This window comes from Miscanthus floridulus, chromosome 5 (genome assembly GCF_019320115.1).
Source record: "Miscanthus floridulus cultivar M001 chromosome 5, ASM1932011v1, whole genome shotgun sequence".
Classification (NCBI taxonomy): Eukaryota; Viridiplantae; Streptophyta; class Magnoliopsida; order Poales; family Poaceae; genus Miscanthus; species Miscanthus floridulus.
This window is the reverse complement of record NC_089584.1, coordinates 137678889-137696727: the sequence shown is the minus strand read 5'-3', so window position 1 is coordinate 137696727 and position 17839 is coordinate 137678889. Positions and strand designations below refer to the sequence as shown.

Sequence of the window (17839 nt, the reverse complement as noted above, 5' to 3'; positions counted from 1 at the left end):
TAGCATGTGTAGGAGCTCCCTTGTTGCTTAATGTACTAGTGGCATAGGTTTGTGTGACATTGCTCCTAGAATTGGTTAGGCGAGCTCTAGCTAGCCCGGCACCTTTGTTACTTGATTAGTATCTTTGGAAGGTGTTAGAGAACATAGATAGAGGGGTATAGTTTTGGCTAGACCGATCGTCTTAATTCCACACTTGTTTCGGTTAGCCGACGCGATTAATTTTAAAAAAGACTATTCACCCCCTCTCTAGTCCGCCATCTCGACCCTTCACCAGCAAGCGCCTGCTGGTGTGCGTCGGCGGCGCCGTTAGGAGCGCGTCCACGCGCCTGCACCGGGCGTGCATCCGCAGCGCATCGGCCGTCGGCACTATATCTGTGCACTCACTGTGGTGACCATTGTTATCGCCACCAAAGCGTAATAAGGGGGAAAAAGAAAAGAAATTGCCATGCTATCATGAATTCATGATGTCACGTCACTTGATCTCTGCACATTTCCCGACGAATGAACCCTCGTTGCATTGCAGTTGCACATCCCTGGATGACCGATTTTTTTGTTTTTCAGCCTTTTTTTTAGATTTTTACAAATATGTCCCTAGAAGTATTCTTTCAAAAAATAGATCCTGACCTCGGCGCCGTGACAATTGGCGTCGAGCTTACACGTCTCGGCGCCAATTGCTTTGGCGCCGAGGTCCATGGTCATTTTCGTCGTGTCGTTGACGTGACTGCTTGCGTGGCGCGGACGTGGCATGAGCTCGGTGCCGTAGATCTTAACGTCGAGCTCGACGTCAATTACTACGGCGCCGAGCTATGGGAATTGATAAATTTTAATTTTTACCATGACTTGAATATTGAGAAATGTGGTTAACTCTAGATTATTTACATTGACTTGTTATTTGATCACTTAAAACAATCTATAAATACTTAAGATAAAAATGATCTAGGGTTTATGTTAATGAACTAGTCTAAAAATGCTTCTAAGTGTTGGATCAATAGTTAACTCTTTTTTCATGATGCCATTTTGACCAGGGTAAAACTATAGTTTCTTTTCTAGATATGAAGTTTGACCTTTAATAAAAGTCGTAGTTTGAGTTGAGTACAACAAACTTTGCTTTTGGACCTAAATCTAAATAAGTCTTTAACATTGCTAAATTGTGACGTTGTTTTGAGTCCTCTAAATCTTTCTAATTCCCTTAACGCCGGTAGTAAATTGACCTGTTTGCGACATTTTGTCTTCCAAATTTGTATATTTCCAATAGTTGTCTGTAAGTTTGTGGTGCAAACAATTTCAAGGACCTCAAGTGGTAACCCAACGAACTTCCGCTCATCATTAATGCCTATACGAAGCGTATCATCTTGAACTGGCTTGATACTGAGATGTTTCATGGGCCCATTGGTACGTTGTACTAAATGATTTAGGATGATCTGCATGTCATGTTGTTCCTATAAGGTTACCTCAAGGTCTAAGTTTTGGATGTTGACAAACTCCTTGATCCAGCTGTATGATGGTAGTATGCGTATATGCCCGTGCAGCTTAAAGCAATAACTAAGGATCTTTGGCGGCCGAGCAATTATGTCATCCATAGAAGGAAACAGACCATCCATGTTCTTATGGAGTCGCACTGACAAGGACTCCAGATGGTTGAGATATGAGATGGCAGAAAAGAACTCATGGATGTTGTCCAGGTTGGATATTAAGAAATATGACTAACACTAGGGTTTTTACAGTGACTTGCTGTATAATCACTTAAAACAATCTAGAAATACTTAAGATAAAAAATTTGTCTGACCAAATAGAACTACAGCACGTCCGGATGACACAATACGGAGCTTGGCTCCTGCAGTATGTCGGGGCGATGTAGGGCTCAGCTCTATGCGTCTATTGCATTGCTAACCGGAGATGCATCGGTGCATACAACGAACCGTACGTGCATGTATAGGCATGCAAGCACGGACGCAACACACCTCACCTGTAAGCACGTCATGACCTATAAGCACGTGGAAATATGGCTAAATCTAGAATTTATAACCAGGGCTAAGTTTGAGAGCCTCTTTGGCAGGGCTCATGTAGGGGCTTCAGCTCCGGCTCCTGCATGAGCTGTGCCAAACGTCTATTTTGAAAAGGGCTCCGCATGGGGGAGTCGGTCAAGAGCCGGAGCCATTTTTTGCCTACGCAAGAGAAGCCTCAAAAACGAGCTTCGCGCGGCTCCTTGCTGTGGGTTTACGTCGTCTAGTGTAAAGAAGCCGTTTTACCAAACGTTTTTCAGAACGGCTTCAGCTCCTCTAGAGGAGCCAGAGCCGGAGCCATTTTTAGAGGAGCCAGAGCCATGCCAAACAGGCCCTGATTTTTACCGTAACTAAGTTCAAACTTGACGAGACTTGTTTTGCTGTCATCTCTTCAGAGAGTATTCAAACTCATAGTACAGTATCAAATTAAGTTGCTATATAAATTTGAAAGATAAAATATCGCAAACATGTCAATTCACTACCGGCGATAAGGGAATTAGAAAGGTTTAGAGAGACCAAAACAGTGTCACAATTCGACCATGTTAAAGACTGATTTAGGTTTAGGTTTAAAAGCAAAGTTTGTTGTACTCAACTTAAACTATAACTTCTATTAAAGGTCAAACTTCATATCTAGAAAAGAAACTATAGTTTTACCCTAGTCAAAACAGCATCATGAAAAAAAGAGTTAACTATTGATCCAACACTTAAAAACATTTTTAGGCTAGTTCATGAACATATACCTTAGATTATTTTTATCTTAAGTATTTATAGACTGTTTTAAGTGATAAAACAACAAGTCACTGTAAAAAATCTAGAGTTAGCCATATTTCTCAATATCCAAGTCATGGTAAAAATTAAAATTTATCAATTTCCATAGTTCGGCACCGTAATAATTGGCGCCGAGTTCGGCACCAAGATCCACGGCGCCGAGCTCATGCCACGTTCACGCCACGTAAACAGACACGTCAACGACACGAAGAAAATGACCCTGAACCTCGGCGACAAAGTCGTGTAAGCTCGACACCAATTGTCACGGCGCCGAGATCAGGACCTATTTTTTTAAAAGGATACTGCCAGAGGCGTATTCATAAAAATCTTAAAAAAGACCGAAAAACAAAAAATTCGGCACAGTTGAAACAGGAATATCCTACACTCCACGTGCAGTTGGTTCCGGTTTGATCTAAGGCATTGTTGAGTTACTCCCCTAAAATTTACTTCATATCCTATCGAATATTTGGACGCATGTATGGAGTATTAAATATAGACTAAAAATAACTAATTACACAGTTTACGACTAATTTGTGAGACGAATCTTTTAAGTCTAATTAGTCCATAATTTGACAACGTGGTGCTACATTAATACATGTGCTAATGACGAATTAATTAGGTTTAATAAATTCGTCTCGTAGATTACCGATAAATTCTGTAATTTATTTTTTTATTAATATTCGAACCTAGGTGATATCCGTGACACCCGACCTGAGGTCAAAACTTTACTTCCGGATTTAAACAGGAACCAGTCTCTAAATGCTGTGTCAGGCACGACAGAGCACGAGAACCAGTTTTGAGCTGTCCAGCGTGTAGAGCACGGGCGTCCAACACTAGGACGGATTGACGGGTGGCGCCATGGCCACGGCCATGCCATGACCTGGTCAGTTGGTCGTCGACGAAGACCAGTTCGAGCGCTCAAAAGCAGGGCCATCTGGACACACGGACTGCGACGTGGCATCATTTGCGCGCCCCCTGTAACCAGAAACGGAACGCACGCGGGGCGGGGACGTCGCGCTCGTGCCCATAGCTAAACGCGTCGACGTGCCGACGTACGTGTGGTGGACAACTGGAGAGGCGTAGATAGCCGTCGCTGTCCGCGTGAGCCTGAGAGGCAAAGCGATGCGTTGCCTGGTTGCGGACTAGATTCGTTCGACCCCTACTTTGCGCTCTTGCTCCTGGTGTCAGGGGGGGGGGGGGGGGGGGGGGGGGGAGTTTTGCCTTGCCCTTGGAAACATTTTTTTTCCTCCAAACCATCTATACTTTAGAATTAAAATGAATCATCGTCGTTCCTCCTAAATAAATCAAGAAAAATTCTAACACTTTATTGTGACCACAAGAAATCTAATTAAGATCCCAGCTCGGTCCTTAAATTAAACGGTAATGTTCCTATTCAGTCGTTCGTTCTTCCAGACTAACCCCACTCGTGGAACAGACCCGCTCACGCCGCCCCTGTCCGCATCGCCCGCTCGCTGGCGTCTGCGCACTGCACGCCCCTACTCGCGGGACGGATCTCGCCCTCCCCGTGCCGCCCCGCCCGTATTTGCACCTCCCGTTGCCGCCACACTCCATCCGCCTGCCGCGGTCCCTGTCGAGGTCCATGTCGCCGCTAAGCTGTACACCGACAATCTATGCACCACTCCGTAGCATCGAGCTCCATGTCGGCGTCGAGCTCCGCGTCGACGAGCCTTCATTTTCGTCCAAGTGGCAAGTAGATGTTGCGCTTGAAAACACATGTTGCAAGCGTCCGTTTTAGATGTTTTAGAGGTATGTTGCAATTGTTTCATATGGATGTTGTAAAAGTAGACCGAAGTGTTACATATGTTACCATGATTGTACACGTATGTTGCAAGCTTTTGTTCCTAATGTTTCATTTGTTTTTCCAGACGTATGTTGCAAGTGTGTTTGCGTATGTTTTTGCAATGATTTTCAAGTGTTTTTGCAAGTGTTTCATATGCATATTTCAAGTGTTTTATTTGCCTTCAGACGTATGTTGTTGTATCTGAATGTTTCAAAAGTAGATCGAGTATTGCATCTCCCTACTCTCCTTCGGTGTCTCCTCCTCGTCCCGGCGCCGGCTAGGCATCAGCCGCCTCATCCCTCTCTTCTCGATGCTGGTGACGTTTGGGACGACACGGACCCCACGTGAGCGCGCGAAAACGTCACAGAAAAATGACTGTGCGCGAGCATCCGGGTGCCTGCAAAACCCTAAATTAAAACATGATCGAGGTTCGAGTGAGGAATTTGGCATTTTGTTATGGATCAAGGTTTCTACTTAAACCGGAAATGGACTTATTTTCCTTAAAAAAAACGCTGGGATGTATGCATCGCCGGCTTATGCTGTTTCAAAATTTTCGTGCAAGGATCATTTTTTTCTATGAGGACGTGCAAGGATCATTGTCTAGCAATTATTACGTGAAAAGATGTGCTACCTCAATCTTCAAGTTGCCGGTTCGTCAGCGTTACGGCTTCAAAATAATTCATGAGAACAGAGATTCCGTTCTCAGAGAAAACAAATTATTTTGGGCCGAGAAAGGAAATGGAATCGCCATTTATAAGAAATGAGAACCTCTTCTCTTTTTTTTTTTGATAAAGACCCTTAAACGAGTGTCACATCTGATATATCTAATTTTCCATTTTACCCCATTCAACAAAATGTAAGGAGTTTTTGTTTTGCTCTCTACGTCAAAGTTTTATCTAACTGACAAATTTTATAGAAATAAGTAACAGCTACAGTATAAAATGTATGTGTATTTTTATACCAAACAAACGTATGTGTATTTTTATATAATTTGATTAAAATTTAAAATTTTAATTTAGGACAAGATCAAAACACGGTACATTTTTTCTTTTAATTGAGGAGTGAGAGAAAAATAAAAAATAGTTCGGGTAAAATTAAGAGGCTTTTTCAAGCTGCCAAACATACCAGAAAAATCAGCTCAAAGATCACTAATCCTAATATCCGACGAACTTTCTTCTGTCAGCCATCCAAGCTGGTGACAACCATGTGCTCCCCCGTTTCCCTACTCCATTTCGGCTACCTTTCCTGATTGTGACCGTTACAATTATTCCCAACGGTATTTTTCAAATAAAATGCGCCAAAAGACCTCAAGTTACCCGCGTTATAAGCCTAACTAACTTTAGCTTTCCTTCGCCGCCCGGGAAGCGTGGCCTTTCCGCTCTTCACTCTCCTCCGCTCGCCGTCTCCTCTTTCTTCTCTTCTCCTCTCCTCGCTCACGAGGCCCAAGCTTACCGCCAAGGTCTCGATCTCCGCGGGGCTCTCCGTCGCACTTTCTCGTGCCTCGGGGACCCCGATCCGCCATCGAGATCCCGGCCCGTTCCCGGATGCACTGACCAACCGTACCTGAAAAGACTGCTTCGATCGGACATGGCGGCGAACGGCATGAAGGTGGCGCTGCACCGGCAGGTCTCGGGGGGCTCGATGAAGCACAACTCGGAGCTCCGGCGCCAGGCGTCGCTCGAGTCCCCGCGGACGGGGCGGGCCACCAACCGGTTCCTGTTCGGGCGGCAGTCGTCCATGGACCCGAACCGGCGTCGCGGCCGGAGCCAGAGCCCCGTGGGGTCGGGCACGGCGGCCGAGGACCTGAGCGTGCCGGAGAACCTGGACACCACCATGCAGCTGCTCTTCTTCGCGTGCCAGGGCGACGCGCTGGGCGTCGAGGGCCTGCTGCGGAGCGGCGTCGACGTCAACAGCATCAACCTCGACGGCCGCACCGCGCTGCACATCGCCGCCTGCGAGGGCCACCGCGACGTCGTCAGGATTCTGCTCAGCTGGAAGGCCAACATCGACGCGCGCGACCGCTGGGGAAGCACGGTGAGCCGCGCGGCCGGTTAACCGGCCATTGCCATTCTCACGTCACGCCTGCATCAGAGTTTTGTTTGCCAGCGATTCTGCCTGCGTCATCAGTCAGATGATGATCTCATTCATTCGCTTCTCCGATCGTAGGCAGTAGCTGATGCCAAGTTTTACGGCCACTCCAAGGTCTACGATCTCTTGAAAATTCATGGTGCAAAGATTCCGGTATGTTTAATTTCTAGGCACTTGAACTGAAACTTTTATCTTGTTTGTTGACTGATCCGTGATCGTTTCTGCAGAGAACTAAGAGGACACCGATGATGGTATCGGTCCCAGGCGAGATACCAGAGTACGAGTTGAACCCCGGAGAGGTCCAATTCCGGCGAGGCTGTGATGTTACACCGGTGCATTTTTCTTTCCAATATCCAACTTTATTTGTTTCATTCACAAACATTTGTTCAAGAAAAGAATGCCAGTGAGATACGGAAACTGGGGCTAATGTTGGTAGGCAAATCGAACAGGGCATGTACCACATCGCGAAATGGAATGGCACCAAGGTTTCCGTAAAAATACTTGACAGAGACGGTTGCTCCGATCAAGAAGCTGCGTAAGATGCTAATATCTGTGCTAACTTTTTAAGGAATACCTGTACTAAGTTACCAATGATGTTGTTTCATCTATGTAAAAAGTGTCTCTTCTTTTGTTTCAGAAACTCTTTCAGACATGAACTGACTGTACTAGAGAAGGTCCGGCACCCTAATGTCGTTCAGTTCGTCGGAGCCGTCACTCAGAGTATACCTATGATGATTGTTTCTGAACTCCATGAAGAGGTAATACCACCATGTCTTTTTTATTTTCCATGGAAAACAAAGTTACTCTAATCTTCCCACCAAAAGTAATTTTGAGCATGCCACTGATTATATATATAGTGCATATGAAAATTGTCCTCTGATGGGATGACTTTATTCTTTTTTCTGCAAAACTCAGAAAGACTTATCGGTCTGTATCCAGAAGAAAGGAAAGTTAAATGCTCACAAGGTGCTAAGATATGGCCTTGATATTGCCAGGTACTCCTAGGTTCTGATCCCAATAAGAGCTGAAGAATCCAAATTAATATACACCATATAATCTATACGAGTAGCTCTTTTACATTTTCATTCAGGAAAAAAAAAAAGATAACAACGCGCATGTATGCTTGCTAACAATGTTTCTTGCTGTTGCCTTCACCGTGTGTACGTGTAGGGGCATGACCTATCTCCATCAGTGCAAACCGGACCCCATCATCCACTGCGATCTAAAGCCAAAGTAAGATGAGGAAATGAAGCAGCCCGAGACATGCTGTCCTCTTGTTGCATTCTTGGCAGTGGCACACAAATTGCTGTTGTCTTTCACGGTTGTCCCGTACTTTACTATTTGAATCTTGGTAAGGTGCCAGACATATCTTCCTGGATAGTGGAGGCCAACTGAAAATCGCGGGGTTCGGAGTGACAAGGGTGTCGAAGATCGGGCCCGACAAAGCGAGACTGATCAATCATGGTGCTCTCGTTGACAGCTTCAGTAAGTATGAGATCATGGCATTTCTGATCCATTCTGTACTTCTCCATGATCCATCCAAATTAAAAAAACCTTCCTATTGTTTAGGTTACCACACTGCACCTGAGCTGTACAGAAACGACGCGTTCGACTCGAGCGTGGATGCCTACTCATTCGGCTTCATCCTGTATGAGGTCAGTAAATTTCTGTTCTTTCCAGATGCAGAAACAGCAAGGAGGATGGGGACGTTTCAGTTTCAGATCGTAGCATTCCTGTCCATTCATCCTTTGTGGCGTGTGTAATCATCAGATGGTTGAAGGATCGGTGAGAACGCCAGAGGATTCAGGACACACGATCCGGTTCGAGGGGATGCGGCCGTCACTCAAGGGCAAGCTCAAGGGCTATCCTCCAGACTTCAAAGCGTGAGTACTGAACTGAAACAACAAGGGCCCTTTCATGACACCTCATGAGTGCCACATTTCAGTTCAAAAGTAGCTTGTCTTTCCCTAAAAAAAAGTAGCTTGTCTTTTCCAACCCCTGTTCTTCTTCCCCGGTTATGTGCGTGCAGGCTGGTGGAGGAATGCTGGAACCCGCAGGCCATGGCTCGGCCGACATTCTCGGAGATCATCATCCGGCTCGACAAGATCGATAACAACTGCGACAGGCAAGGGAGCTGGAAGGAGTCGCTCAAGCTTTGGTGTGTATCCTCCCGGAGTTTTAAGCGAATTAATAAGTGTCGCTCCGTGAAGAGCAGAGTCCACACTGAGCCGTGAACAAAAATGTTCAGAAAAAAAAAGATCTTTGCATTCGGTGACTGAATATTCTATTTTATTCCCTCTTCGAAATTAAACACACTGAGAATTCCCGTGTTTTACAGGAAATGACATCGCCTGCTCGCCTTCTTCAATGTGTACATATCGCTGCAAACACGTCTCTTTCCGGGGAAGCTTGAGTGCTGTTATAAGGTGGAGGATCACACGGCATGTTGATTGTTTTTTTGTACGGATTGTGAGTAAAAGTGGACAGAACAACACGTATACGTCCCTTTCCCCCCCTGCAGTGTGAAATAGAATGCACGTGTGTTGTTGGTTTTCTACTGTTGTCGTAGTACATAAAGTAAGATCCATGAAATTTGGGTACCCCTTTACAAACAACATGATATACATACATACATAGGAGCCTGAAAATGATAATCGGCACGTCGGCACTAGTGCTTTCCGGTGGGCCAAATCATTGTGGGAGGTGGGGCCTCGAAAGGGATTGGGCACAGCAGCCCATCAGTGTGGGATGAGTGGCCGGCCCAAAATTGTCACCCTTCCCTCCACAGCAAATAGAGATGCAAGCAGACTGGCTCGTGAATCTGCATAACTAAAGTCCATGGGTAGGTGACAACGGAGCTCGACGTCATATCCTTCTTGAAGGCGTTGCCTTGAAGATCCTGCACCTCCTCGTAGATGTTAATCTAAATGGTATGCTTAATGTTTATCCTCAAGTCTTGGGTTTTCGACGAGGTCAGACTCTTTCGGGTTCGCTACTTGCTCGTCTCTGGCTCTCCTAGAGTGGATCTGCAATGCCGAAGCAGAGTTGTTTGGCAACAAAGCTCACCAACGATGAAACACTGTGTTCACTTTGTTTGGAGGCTAGGGCTTGCTGTGATTAGGTGGCGGCGTGATAGGGATTTTGGTTGGTCTTCATCGTGGGAAGTTGAAGTTGCTTATCGTTGTTGTGAACTTGTGATAAACTCAACAACGATAACGTGTGAGGGACTCTGTCAGTTGTGTGTTACCTTTGGGTGTAAAAGGGTTTATTAGGGCTAGTCGTGGACTGTTTTAGTTTTTTCACCATTTCACGTTAATAAAACCGTACGGCCATGATATTTTCAGATCCAATTTTTCTTATAAACTTGGTAACTTCTTTTTCTACCTATTGTGAATTGCCTGAAAGAGAGAAAGAGGGGTCATCATCATGTAGCGCATAGCGTAATCTCCGCGCTCTTGCCCCAAGTTCTGTGCTCCCTACCTGTCCTTTCTCTATACGGAAGGGCTAGCACCTAGACTTCCGGCCACAGGAGGCACCCGGACGTCCGGGCGCAGGAGGCGTCCGGACGCTGCTCCCGTTCAAACGCATCAACCATGCCCCCGCCCCGTCCCCGTGTAATAGAAGCACGTCCGCCGCGCCCACGTAACAGGAGGATCGTTACCCCCAGCGTGTCGTGACAAACAGGAGCACGCCCGCCATGCCTGCCTTACCCCGTCTACAGATGCACGCCGTGGAGGCATCTGCCGGCCTCAGGCACCCGCAGGGTGACCCACGATGGCGCCCCACCACCGGGGCCATTGCAATGTGTGCCCCCCTGATCTACTTTTGAAACATTTGCAATATACGACTAAAAACAGATGAAACGCTTGAAACATACGCTTGAAACATGTGTATGTAGCTATAGTAACATATGCAACATCGAGATCTACTTTTACAACATCTAGATGAAACACTTGAAACATATGCTTGCAACATGCGTATATTGTCATTGCAACATATGCAACATTCCAGATCTATTTTTGTAACATCCAGATGAAATACGTGAAGCATAAGTCTAAAACGCCCGAAACACTTGAAACACAATGTCGCTGGCAACCACGGCCTCCCTAGTGGGGAACTCCGGTAACCAACAAACTCGAGTCAGAGGGACGTCGAGAGCAATGACCCATACACTCAGGAGAAGCCTTCCCCTTCTGTGACGAGTGAGGTGGATGGGGGCGCAGATGCAGGCCTCCTGCCTCCCCTTCCACGACGAGCAAGATGGATGGCGGCGTGGCGCGGGATAGTGGCACGGCGCGGCACGGGATGGTGGCACAGGAGCCAGAAACGACGAACAGAGATGGGGAGAAAGGAGCAGAGGATAGATAAAGACTTGCGAAGCACGTGCGAGAAGGCAGAGAGGAAGGGTGAGCACGTGGGCGACGGGGCCTAAATTGTGTCTGGTCGTGTTGTTCTGTAGGCGGGCCAATATATTTTATCCATCCGTCCGTCCGGTAAAGAGCATTACCATTCTCGTTACCTTCGCGAGAGTTTCGATCTCTCTACTTTCTCCTCTATCAGTCTATCCTACTCCTACGTGGAGTGCTATCGGCACCGTTGAGGATGACCTGACACGGAATAGCGACCGCAGCAGGGAAAGACACGACGCTATCTGCGTGTTTGCTTTTGCCTCGTCGCACCGAGCCGCTGGCGTACAACGCTGTTGGGTTCGCGGCGCGAGACGAGACGACGTCGACTCGTCCGCCATCAAGTCGCTCCCGCGCACACGAATTCCTGCAGACTATTATCAGGAACTCAGGGAGCCTTCCATTGCTCGGAAAATGCCGGACGACGCGGCGGCGGAATGGCCTCATGTGCTATAGGCACTCTTCCGAAAACTGCTCTGTTTTTTCGCTTGCTTGCCGGCCAGCCGACCTCGACGTGGACATCTCCAATTGTGACAAGTCTTCAGGACAAGAAAGGTCGGTACCCTCTTGCACGGAAGAAACAAAACACAGAGAGATCTCCAGAGCACGGAAGGAAAGGTGAGGAAGAAAATGGAACTAAGAACAGCCAGGTTCCGCTGGCGACCAAAAACTTTATCTCATTCTGTAATTTCTGTGGCCTGGACGAGTACTAGTATTTTTCTAGGAAAAAAATAGGGATTTGCTATATTTCAGATGTCTGAAATATAGATTTTTCTTCAGACGACAGCCATAGAACATCACGTGTATTATGCGAACATCACAAAATACATCATAGAACATTACATGTACACTACGCGAACATCACAACACGTCGTCTGAACAGCAAACACAAATTCAGGCGACTGTCGTATGTACGTGAACATTGCAAAATACATCATAGAACACCACATCACATGTATACTACATGAACATCGTAAAGTACATCATAAAACATAGCCTAAACATCAGACACAAAATTCAAGCGGATAAAATATAGGAAATGTGAAAAAAATATTCTCTCTCTTTTTTTTTTCTATAGAAGGCAGGATTGGGATAATGTGCGGTGGTCCTATTGTTCCGAGTTTTGACTGTCTCCTGTAGCTGCAGATCCAAGGACGGTCAATTCATTGGTTCCTGTTCACTTCATCCGCTGCGGCAGAGAGCCCACGGCCACACGAGCAGGTGACCCCAACGATCATAGACCTAAGTCCAGGCTCTTCCACTGCTCCGAACGGGGGAAGCTCTCCGAGTCTCCCTGAGCCTGGGACCACACCGTGCAGGCGCCGTGCCCTCTTGTCCGGCACCGGCACCTCGACACATGTCGCGTTCCTAGTGGCCCGGCGTCGTGTTCTTTCTGCGTGAGGACACGAGAGTCGGCGGCGACGTCCGGCTACCTGCCGATTCTGTTTTCTGTGACGGCCGCCACTTTTCCGTCTCCACGCCTCCGCCTCCCCTCGCCTGGCCTTGTTGGGCCTGCCCTGGGCCCCACCCCGTGCTCCTTGCCACTGTCATGTGGGGCAGTCCATTTTGTAGGGGAACACTTGTCAGGCGCCTTGGCGTGAGTCGCCATAGGAAGAGGAGGGCTCAAAAAGTTTATGTGGACTGACGAGGACGTGGTGGTGAGTGGTGAACAAGCTCCCTTCTCGTTCTCGCATCTCGCCCTCACTCTCTTTTCAGAGAGAGGCTTTTGCAGTTTGCACTCCAGAGGCCAGAGCCTAGACTGATTTCAGGTGAGCACGCTCGTGTGCGGTTTCTGAATACAGCTTTCTTTTTGATTCTTTCCTCTGCTACCTTAATCTTCTCTCTGATGGCCCAAACGATTGGAGTCGAATGGCTCAAAGCTGGATCCCTTTGATTTGTTCCTTTTCCGGGATTTGGGTGGTAAAGGTTTTCAGATGAACGGAGCTCTAAGATTTCATAAAGAACATTAATTTTCCCCTTTAGACGCCATGCAGAAAAAAAAATGAACGCAATCATGTGTATATCTTTCTTTCGGCTCGTTGTTGGCAGTGGTGGAACGCACTTATTTGGTATTCATATTTCTTCAGTCTTGCAGAGATTCTCAGAATCACATACTAGTTTCGTTTAGTCTTGGAAGGGCAAAATGAAGTGGCTGGCAGCTGTTTTAAAGAACAGCGCAATAACCAGCACACAGGAATATCAAATACTCCTGTATTTAGAGGCGAATTTATTTGCCTCTACTTTTGCTTTCTCTCTCTTGTGGTAGTTATTTATTTCAGCTTGTACTTTCTGAACGTAACTGCTGTAAGTAAGTTATGTAATTTTCAGTTAACTTTTCCCCTTTCACGGTCAAAGCAGGGGGCGCATAGTTGATGGAATGCCTTGAGTTGGATTGTTCTGATTTCTTCCTGGACGACGATGCGATCGACTTCCCATTGGAGATCCATCTTGAGTCCAACAGTTCGGCAGGCGCCAAAGCTGCGCCGGATCCTAGCCGGCATCCTCAGCTTCATCGCAGCAACGCCCCTGATCCACCACCGTTGCCTGGAACCTCTTATGACGCGCGGAGAAGTTCTAGGAAGGCGAAGGCTTGTCGCCGCGTCCCTGAAGGAGTCGTCGATTCCTGGGACAAGCTGTTCTTGCAGGGATACCAATCTGATCTCCGTGTTTCGACAGACGATGGCACTGAAATTCTGTCACATTCCTGTGTTCTTGTGAGTACAGCTCTCTTAATCTTTTCCTGTGATTGCCTCTCGTATTACAGGAACATAGCGGATTTGGCCTTATGTAAGGCCTTCGTATTTTCCTCTTCTGCAGAGTGTCAAATCTCCTGTCCTGAGAGCTATGCTGGAGGAAGCTAAATTGAAAGATGGTTTTCGGTGCATCCGTATTTCTGGCGCGCCTGCAGAAGCAGTCCGTGTTTTCATCAGATTTCTGTACTCTTCACGGTATGGTTGGTATTTAGTCATTTGTATAGATAATTCACTGTTCTCTAAAGATCAGATTTGAGCCCAAACAGTTTGCAGTGACTGAAGCTGAAGACAGTGCATAATATTTTTTTTCTTCTGATGTGTGCAGTTTTCAGTAAGAAACAAACGCTCTGATTTATGTTGTTTTTTTGTTGGTGAAGTTTTGAGCAGGAACAGATGAAGAAGCACGTTCTGCATTTGCTTGTACTGTCCCATGCTTTCTCGGTGCCATCTCTGAAGCCGGTCTGCATCGACCAACTCGAGAGGAGTTTCCTTGCTCCTGACAACGTGGTAGACATGCTGCAGCTTGCCAGATTGTGTGACGCGCCCCGTCTATCGCTCGTCTGTACCCGAATGATCATTGGGGATTTCAAGACCATCTCTCTGACAGATGGGTGGAAAGTAATGAGACGGGTCAATCCAAGTATGGAACAGGAGTTGCTCGAGTCTCTTGTCGAAGCCGATACAGTGAGTTCTCTGTAATGGTTATATTAGTATTGTTTGATCATTTCCAACCCTGCCTTGCTAGCTCTTAGTATTCAGTAGCAAGAAGAGAAGGAAAGGAAATGCCCTTAGTGATTCAGAGTTTCAGTCTGTCTGCTTAGAGTTTCAGACAGTTCAATTCATAGTTTGTCTGAACTAGCACACACCGCAGAACAACTAAACACTTGCACGTTTCTGCAGTTCCAATGCTTGTAGTTGTAGTGGTTTGAAACCTTTGTTTGATAGTCTGAATTGATGCAGAAAAGGCAGGAAAGAGCTAAAAGGATGGAAGAGAAGAAGGTCTATCGGCAACTGTACGAAGCAATGGAGGCGCTTGTCCACATATGCCGAGACGGATGCAGGACGATCGGGCCTCGAGATCAAGCGCTCAAGGGCAGTCTAGCAGCTTCCTGCAAGTTTCCGGCATGCAAGGGTATCGAGCTGCTCGTGCGCCACTTCTCGACCTGCAGAGTTCGGGTGCCTGGTGGCTGCGCCAAATGCAAGCGAATGTGGCAGGTCCTTGAGCTGCATTCTCGCATGTGTTTCACCCCGGACACCTGCAAGGTTCCTCTCTGCAGGTGAGCGCGGCAAATCTTTTGTTATTCTGTTTGGTTCTACTACCAAACAGTAGCAATTTTACCAGAGCGAAACTGGGGGAGAGAATGTTCTGACGTTTCTTGCTTTCATATAACAGAACACTGGTTTTATAGAACTTGTTTTACAATTTGCAGGCATTTTAAGGAGAAAATGCGGAATCTGGGGAGGAAGGAAGAGACCAAATGGAACCTTTTGGTGTGCAAGGTGCTGGAGAGCAGAGGAACCATGGGTTTTATGCCCGAAAGGAGAAATTTTTCATCAATCCTAATGCCAGCTGGGAGTTGCCACGTGGCTACTCTTATAGGACCTATTTGAAACACCGAAAGTTCGCAGGGGTTTTATGTTACGGGAAGGGGACCAGTACCATGAGGACTGGAGCCGGAATCAAAACGTCAGAACATCCTTATAAAAAAAAAAGAAGTCAGAACAGTTGTTGGGTTGCGTGATATCTATTTTCACCATCCATCTATAGTTCAAGTAATTTTTTTACCACCATACTATTAGTATTGAATTTTTTTTGGCCATCTAGCTAGTTCAAACGGTGGTTTTATAGTTTCTAAAAATGATAAACATTAGTTTATTTTTAAAAAATAACTAATTTATTTTAAATAAAAATTATGGAACCGATACAAAGCACATTTTCAAAAATATAATATGTCTATTGGTGCTAGATTAGAGTTCTTTATATCTCATTTTGTAGTTGTCCTAGTGCTTTGTTGCTTATAACTTTGCCCGTTACTAATTTAGATTATCATTTTGTGCAACATTAAAGTTAGAGATAGACTAAGAGAATACATACTTAAAATAGACTACCAGATATGTTCGATTAAATTAAATAATTTTTTTTGGATGACTAGCGATGTCATACTAGTTGCAACGGCTAAATATGATCAATATGTGGTGGAGAATGGCATCTATGAGGCTGGTATTGTCTTCTAGATCTTTTGTTTACTCATAGTATGTTATGGATTCTCTTGGTAAAAAAGCCACAAATGGAAGAAGTCATGAAAAGGGGAGGATAGGTGTGAGGAAGTAAAGCAAACCAATGTACATAGTAAGGAAGAGGTTCCTATCATCGTTGCGGTGGCAGATCTGGCTGTCCACCAAACATAAGATGTGTGCGGAGGTAGTAACCTTTAGAATTGTGGTGGACAACGCATGAGCGAGTTAGGGTGGAGGGGCATAGGGCAGCATAGAAGTTAGAGCAATAAGGATGAAGACAAGAGGAGAGGAGAAGAGAGGTGTTGAGCAAAACCGAGAGATGGGGGAAGGGTGGTGGCATGATGTTGAGAGGCTAATGCAGGAAGAGGCAAAAGAGGGACAAACAAAGAACAATGGTACGGATGGCCGATGAATGAGGTGAATGAGAATATTTAGGGCATATAAATGAATTCATGTTTTAGGAGACAGGCAATGGAGCGATGTTCGATGAAAGCAGTCATTTATATCAGTACTCTAGCTACGACACTATAAGAGCGATGTTCTCACTGGGGTTTTTTCCTAGTAGTGTCCAGGTTGTGTCCTGGCTATTCAAAAGCCTCACACGTGGATGTGCCACAATGGTCAGGGTGACGTGCCCGTCACGTGCGAAACCTGGATGACTTTGGATACCTCTCAACCACGTGCAGCCTCTTCATATAGGTGCAGGTCTAGCTTGCGCACTAGGTGTGTGTGTGTGAGCGTGTGTGTGGTGGTGTGAGTTAGTGCGTGAGTTCAGATACAACTTGTACTTGGAGAGTTGAGGCATCAAAAAAATCAACGTAATTTCTTCCAACTCATAAGTTAGAATAAGGTATTCTTGGTAAATGGATAAGTCCTTCAAAGCACCAATCACATGACATTAATATCTACCAGCAGAGTTAAAATAGGGTAAATGCAAGATCTCTCTACATGTCGGGTTCATAAACCCGGGGTCCCTCACGGACCGACTTCTCAACAAAGGCTCGGTCCAGCAGACAACGTTGCAAACAACGCGCAACTCATGGGCAGGCCCAAAACACCTAAATGATAGGCCAGAAGGACAATCCAATCTTTGACCGAAAGGTCTGGCCGAGGAGGAACGACGCCCGCTTTTGACTCCGGCCCGCCTCTCCGACTGGAGGGCCTCACAAAGAAGGAACGACGCTCGCTTCCAGCATCGGCCCACCTCCGGACGGCGTCTCCGACCGGAAGGCCTGGCCAAACACCGCTTCTGACTCCGACCCGCGTCTCTGACCGGGGATGCGCCGAACCCCTGCTTGCTGCTCTTCTCCAATTGGCGTGATCCGAGCCGATTGGGACCAAACGACCGGGGACGCCCGCTCGGTAAGGGCCAGGAAACATACAAAGAAAGTAGGGTAGGACACTCAAGTCAACCGCAATACCAAGGACCGTACCCTTTGCATCTACCAGACAATACCATACGACCTTCCTAGCATGACAGAACCCAAGCAGTGTTGTAGACACCGACATTTTCCCTATAGTGTTGTGGGCGCCATCAACTCCCATATCAGACAAACACGATAAGGCTCCCCCACATGCCTTTGGGCATCAACAGTGTTATGGGCGCTGGCATTTACCATACCAGGCGAACATGGCAAAACCCCCTGCATGCCTCTCAGCTTCAACAGTATGGCAGGCACCGACGTCTGTCATACCAGAAGAAGACGACGCAACCTCCCACGTGCATCTGACATTAAACAGTATTATGGGCGCCTACCATCATCTTGTACCTGACGATGTGGG

At 46.5% G+C, this 17839-nt stretch overlaps 2 protein-coding genes across 3 annotated transcripts; both read left to right on the top strand.

Annotated features, from left to right (window-relative positions):
- Positions 1-5916: 5916 nt before the first annotated feature.
- LOC136450930 (integrin-linked protein kinase 1-like) lies at positions 5917-9997 on the top strand. 2 transcript variants are annotated; one of them, XM_066451629.1, is made up of 12 exons: positions 5917-6606; positions 6739-6813; positions 6888-6992; positions 7110-7195; positions 7298-7418; positions 7576-7655; positions 7831-7893; positions 8024-8145; positions 8230-8315; positions 8431-8543; positions 8690-8818; positions 8999-9997. In XM_066451629.1, exons 1-12 carry the CDS (start codon positions 6160-6162, stop codon positions 9003-9005), a joined length of 1434 nt encoding a protein of 477 aa, XP_066307726.1. In that variant the 5' UTR covers positions 5917-6159; the 3' UTR covers positions 9006-9997. The 2 variants fall into 2 exon arrangements, with proteins under 2 accessions (XP_066307726.1, XP_066307725.1); XM_066451628.1 differs by having other exon boundaries at positions 8690-9997.
- Positions 9998-12679: 2682 nt separating this feature from the next.
- LOC136450931 (BTB/POZ and TAZ domain-containing protein 3-like) lies at positions 12680-15566 on the top strand. The gene is made up of 6 exons (XM_066451630.1): positions 12680-12835; positions 13425-13780; positions 13884-14014; positions 14197-14503; positions 14780-15096; positions 15250-15566. The coding sequence occupies exons 2-6, from the start codon at positions 13439-13441 to the stop codon at positions 15428-15430; spliced, it is 1278 nt and encodes a 425-aa protein (XP_066307727.1). The 5' UTR covers positions 12680-12835; positions 13425-13438; the 3' UTR covers positions 15431-15566.
- The last annotated feature ends 2273 nt before the right edge of the window (positions 15567-17839 follow it).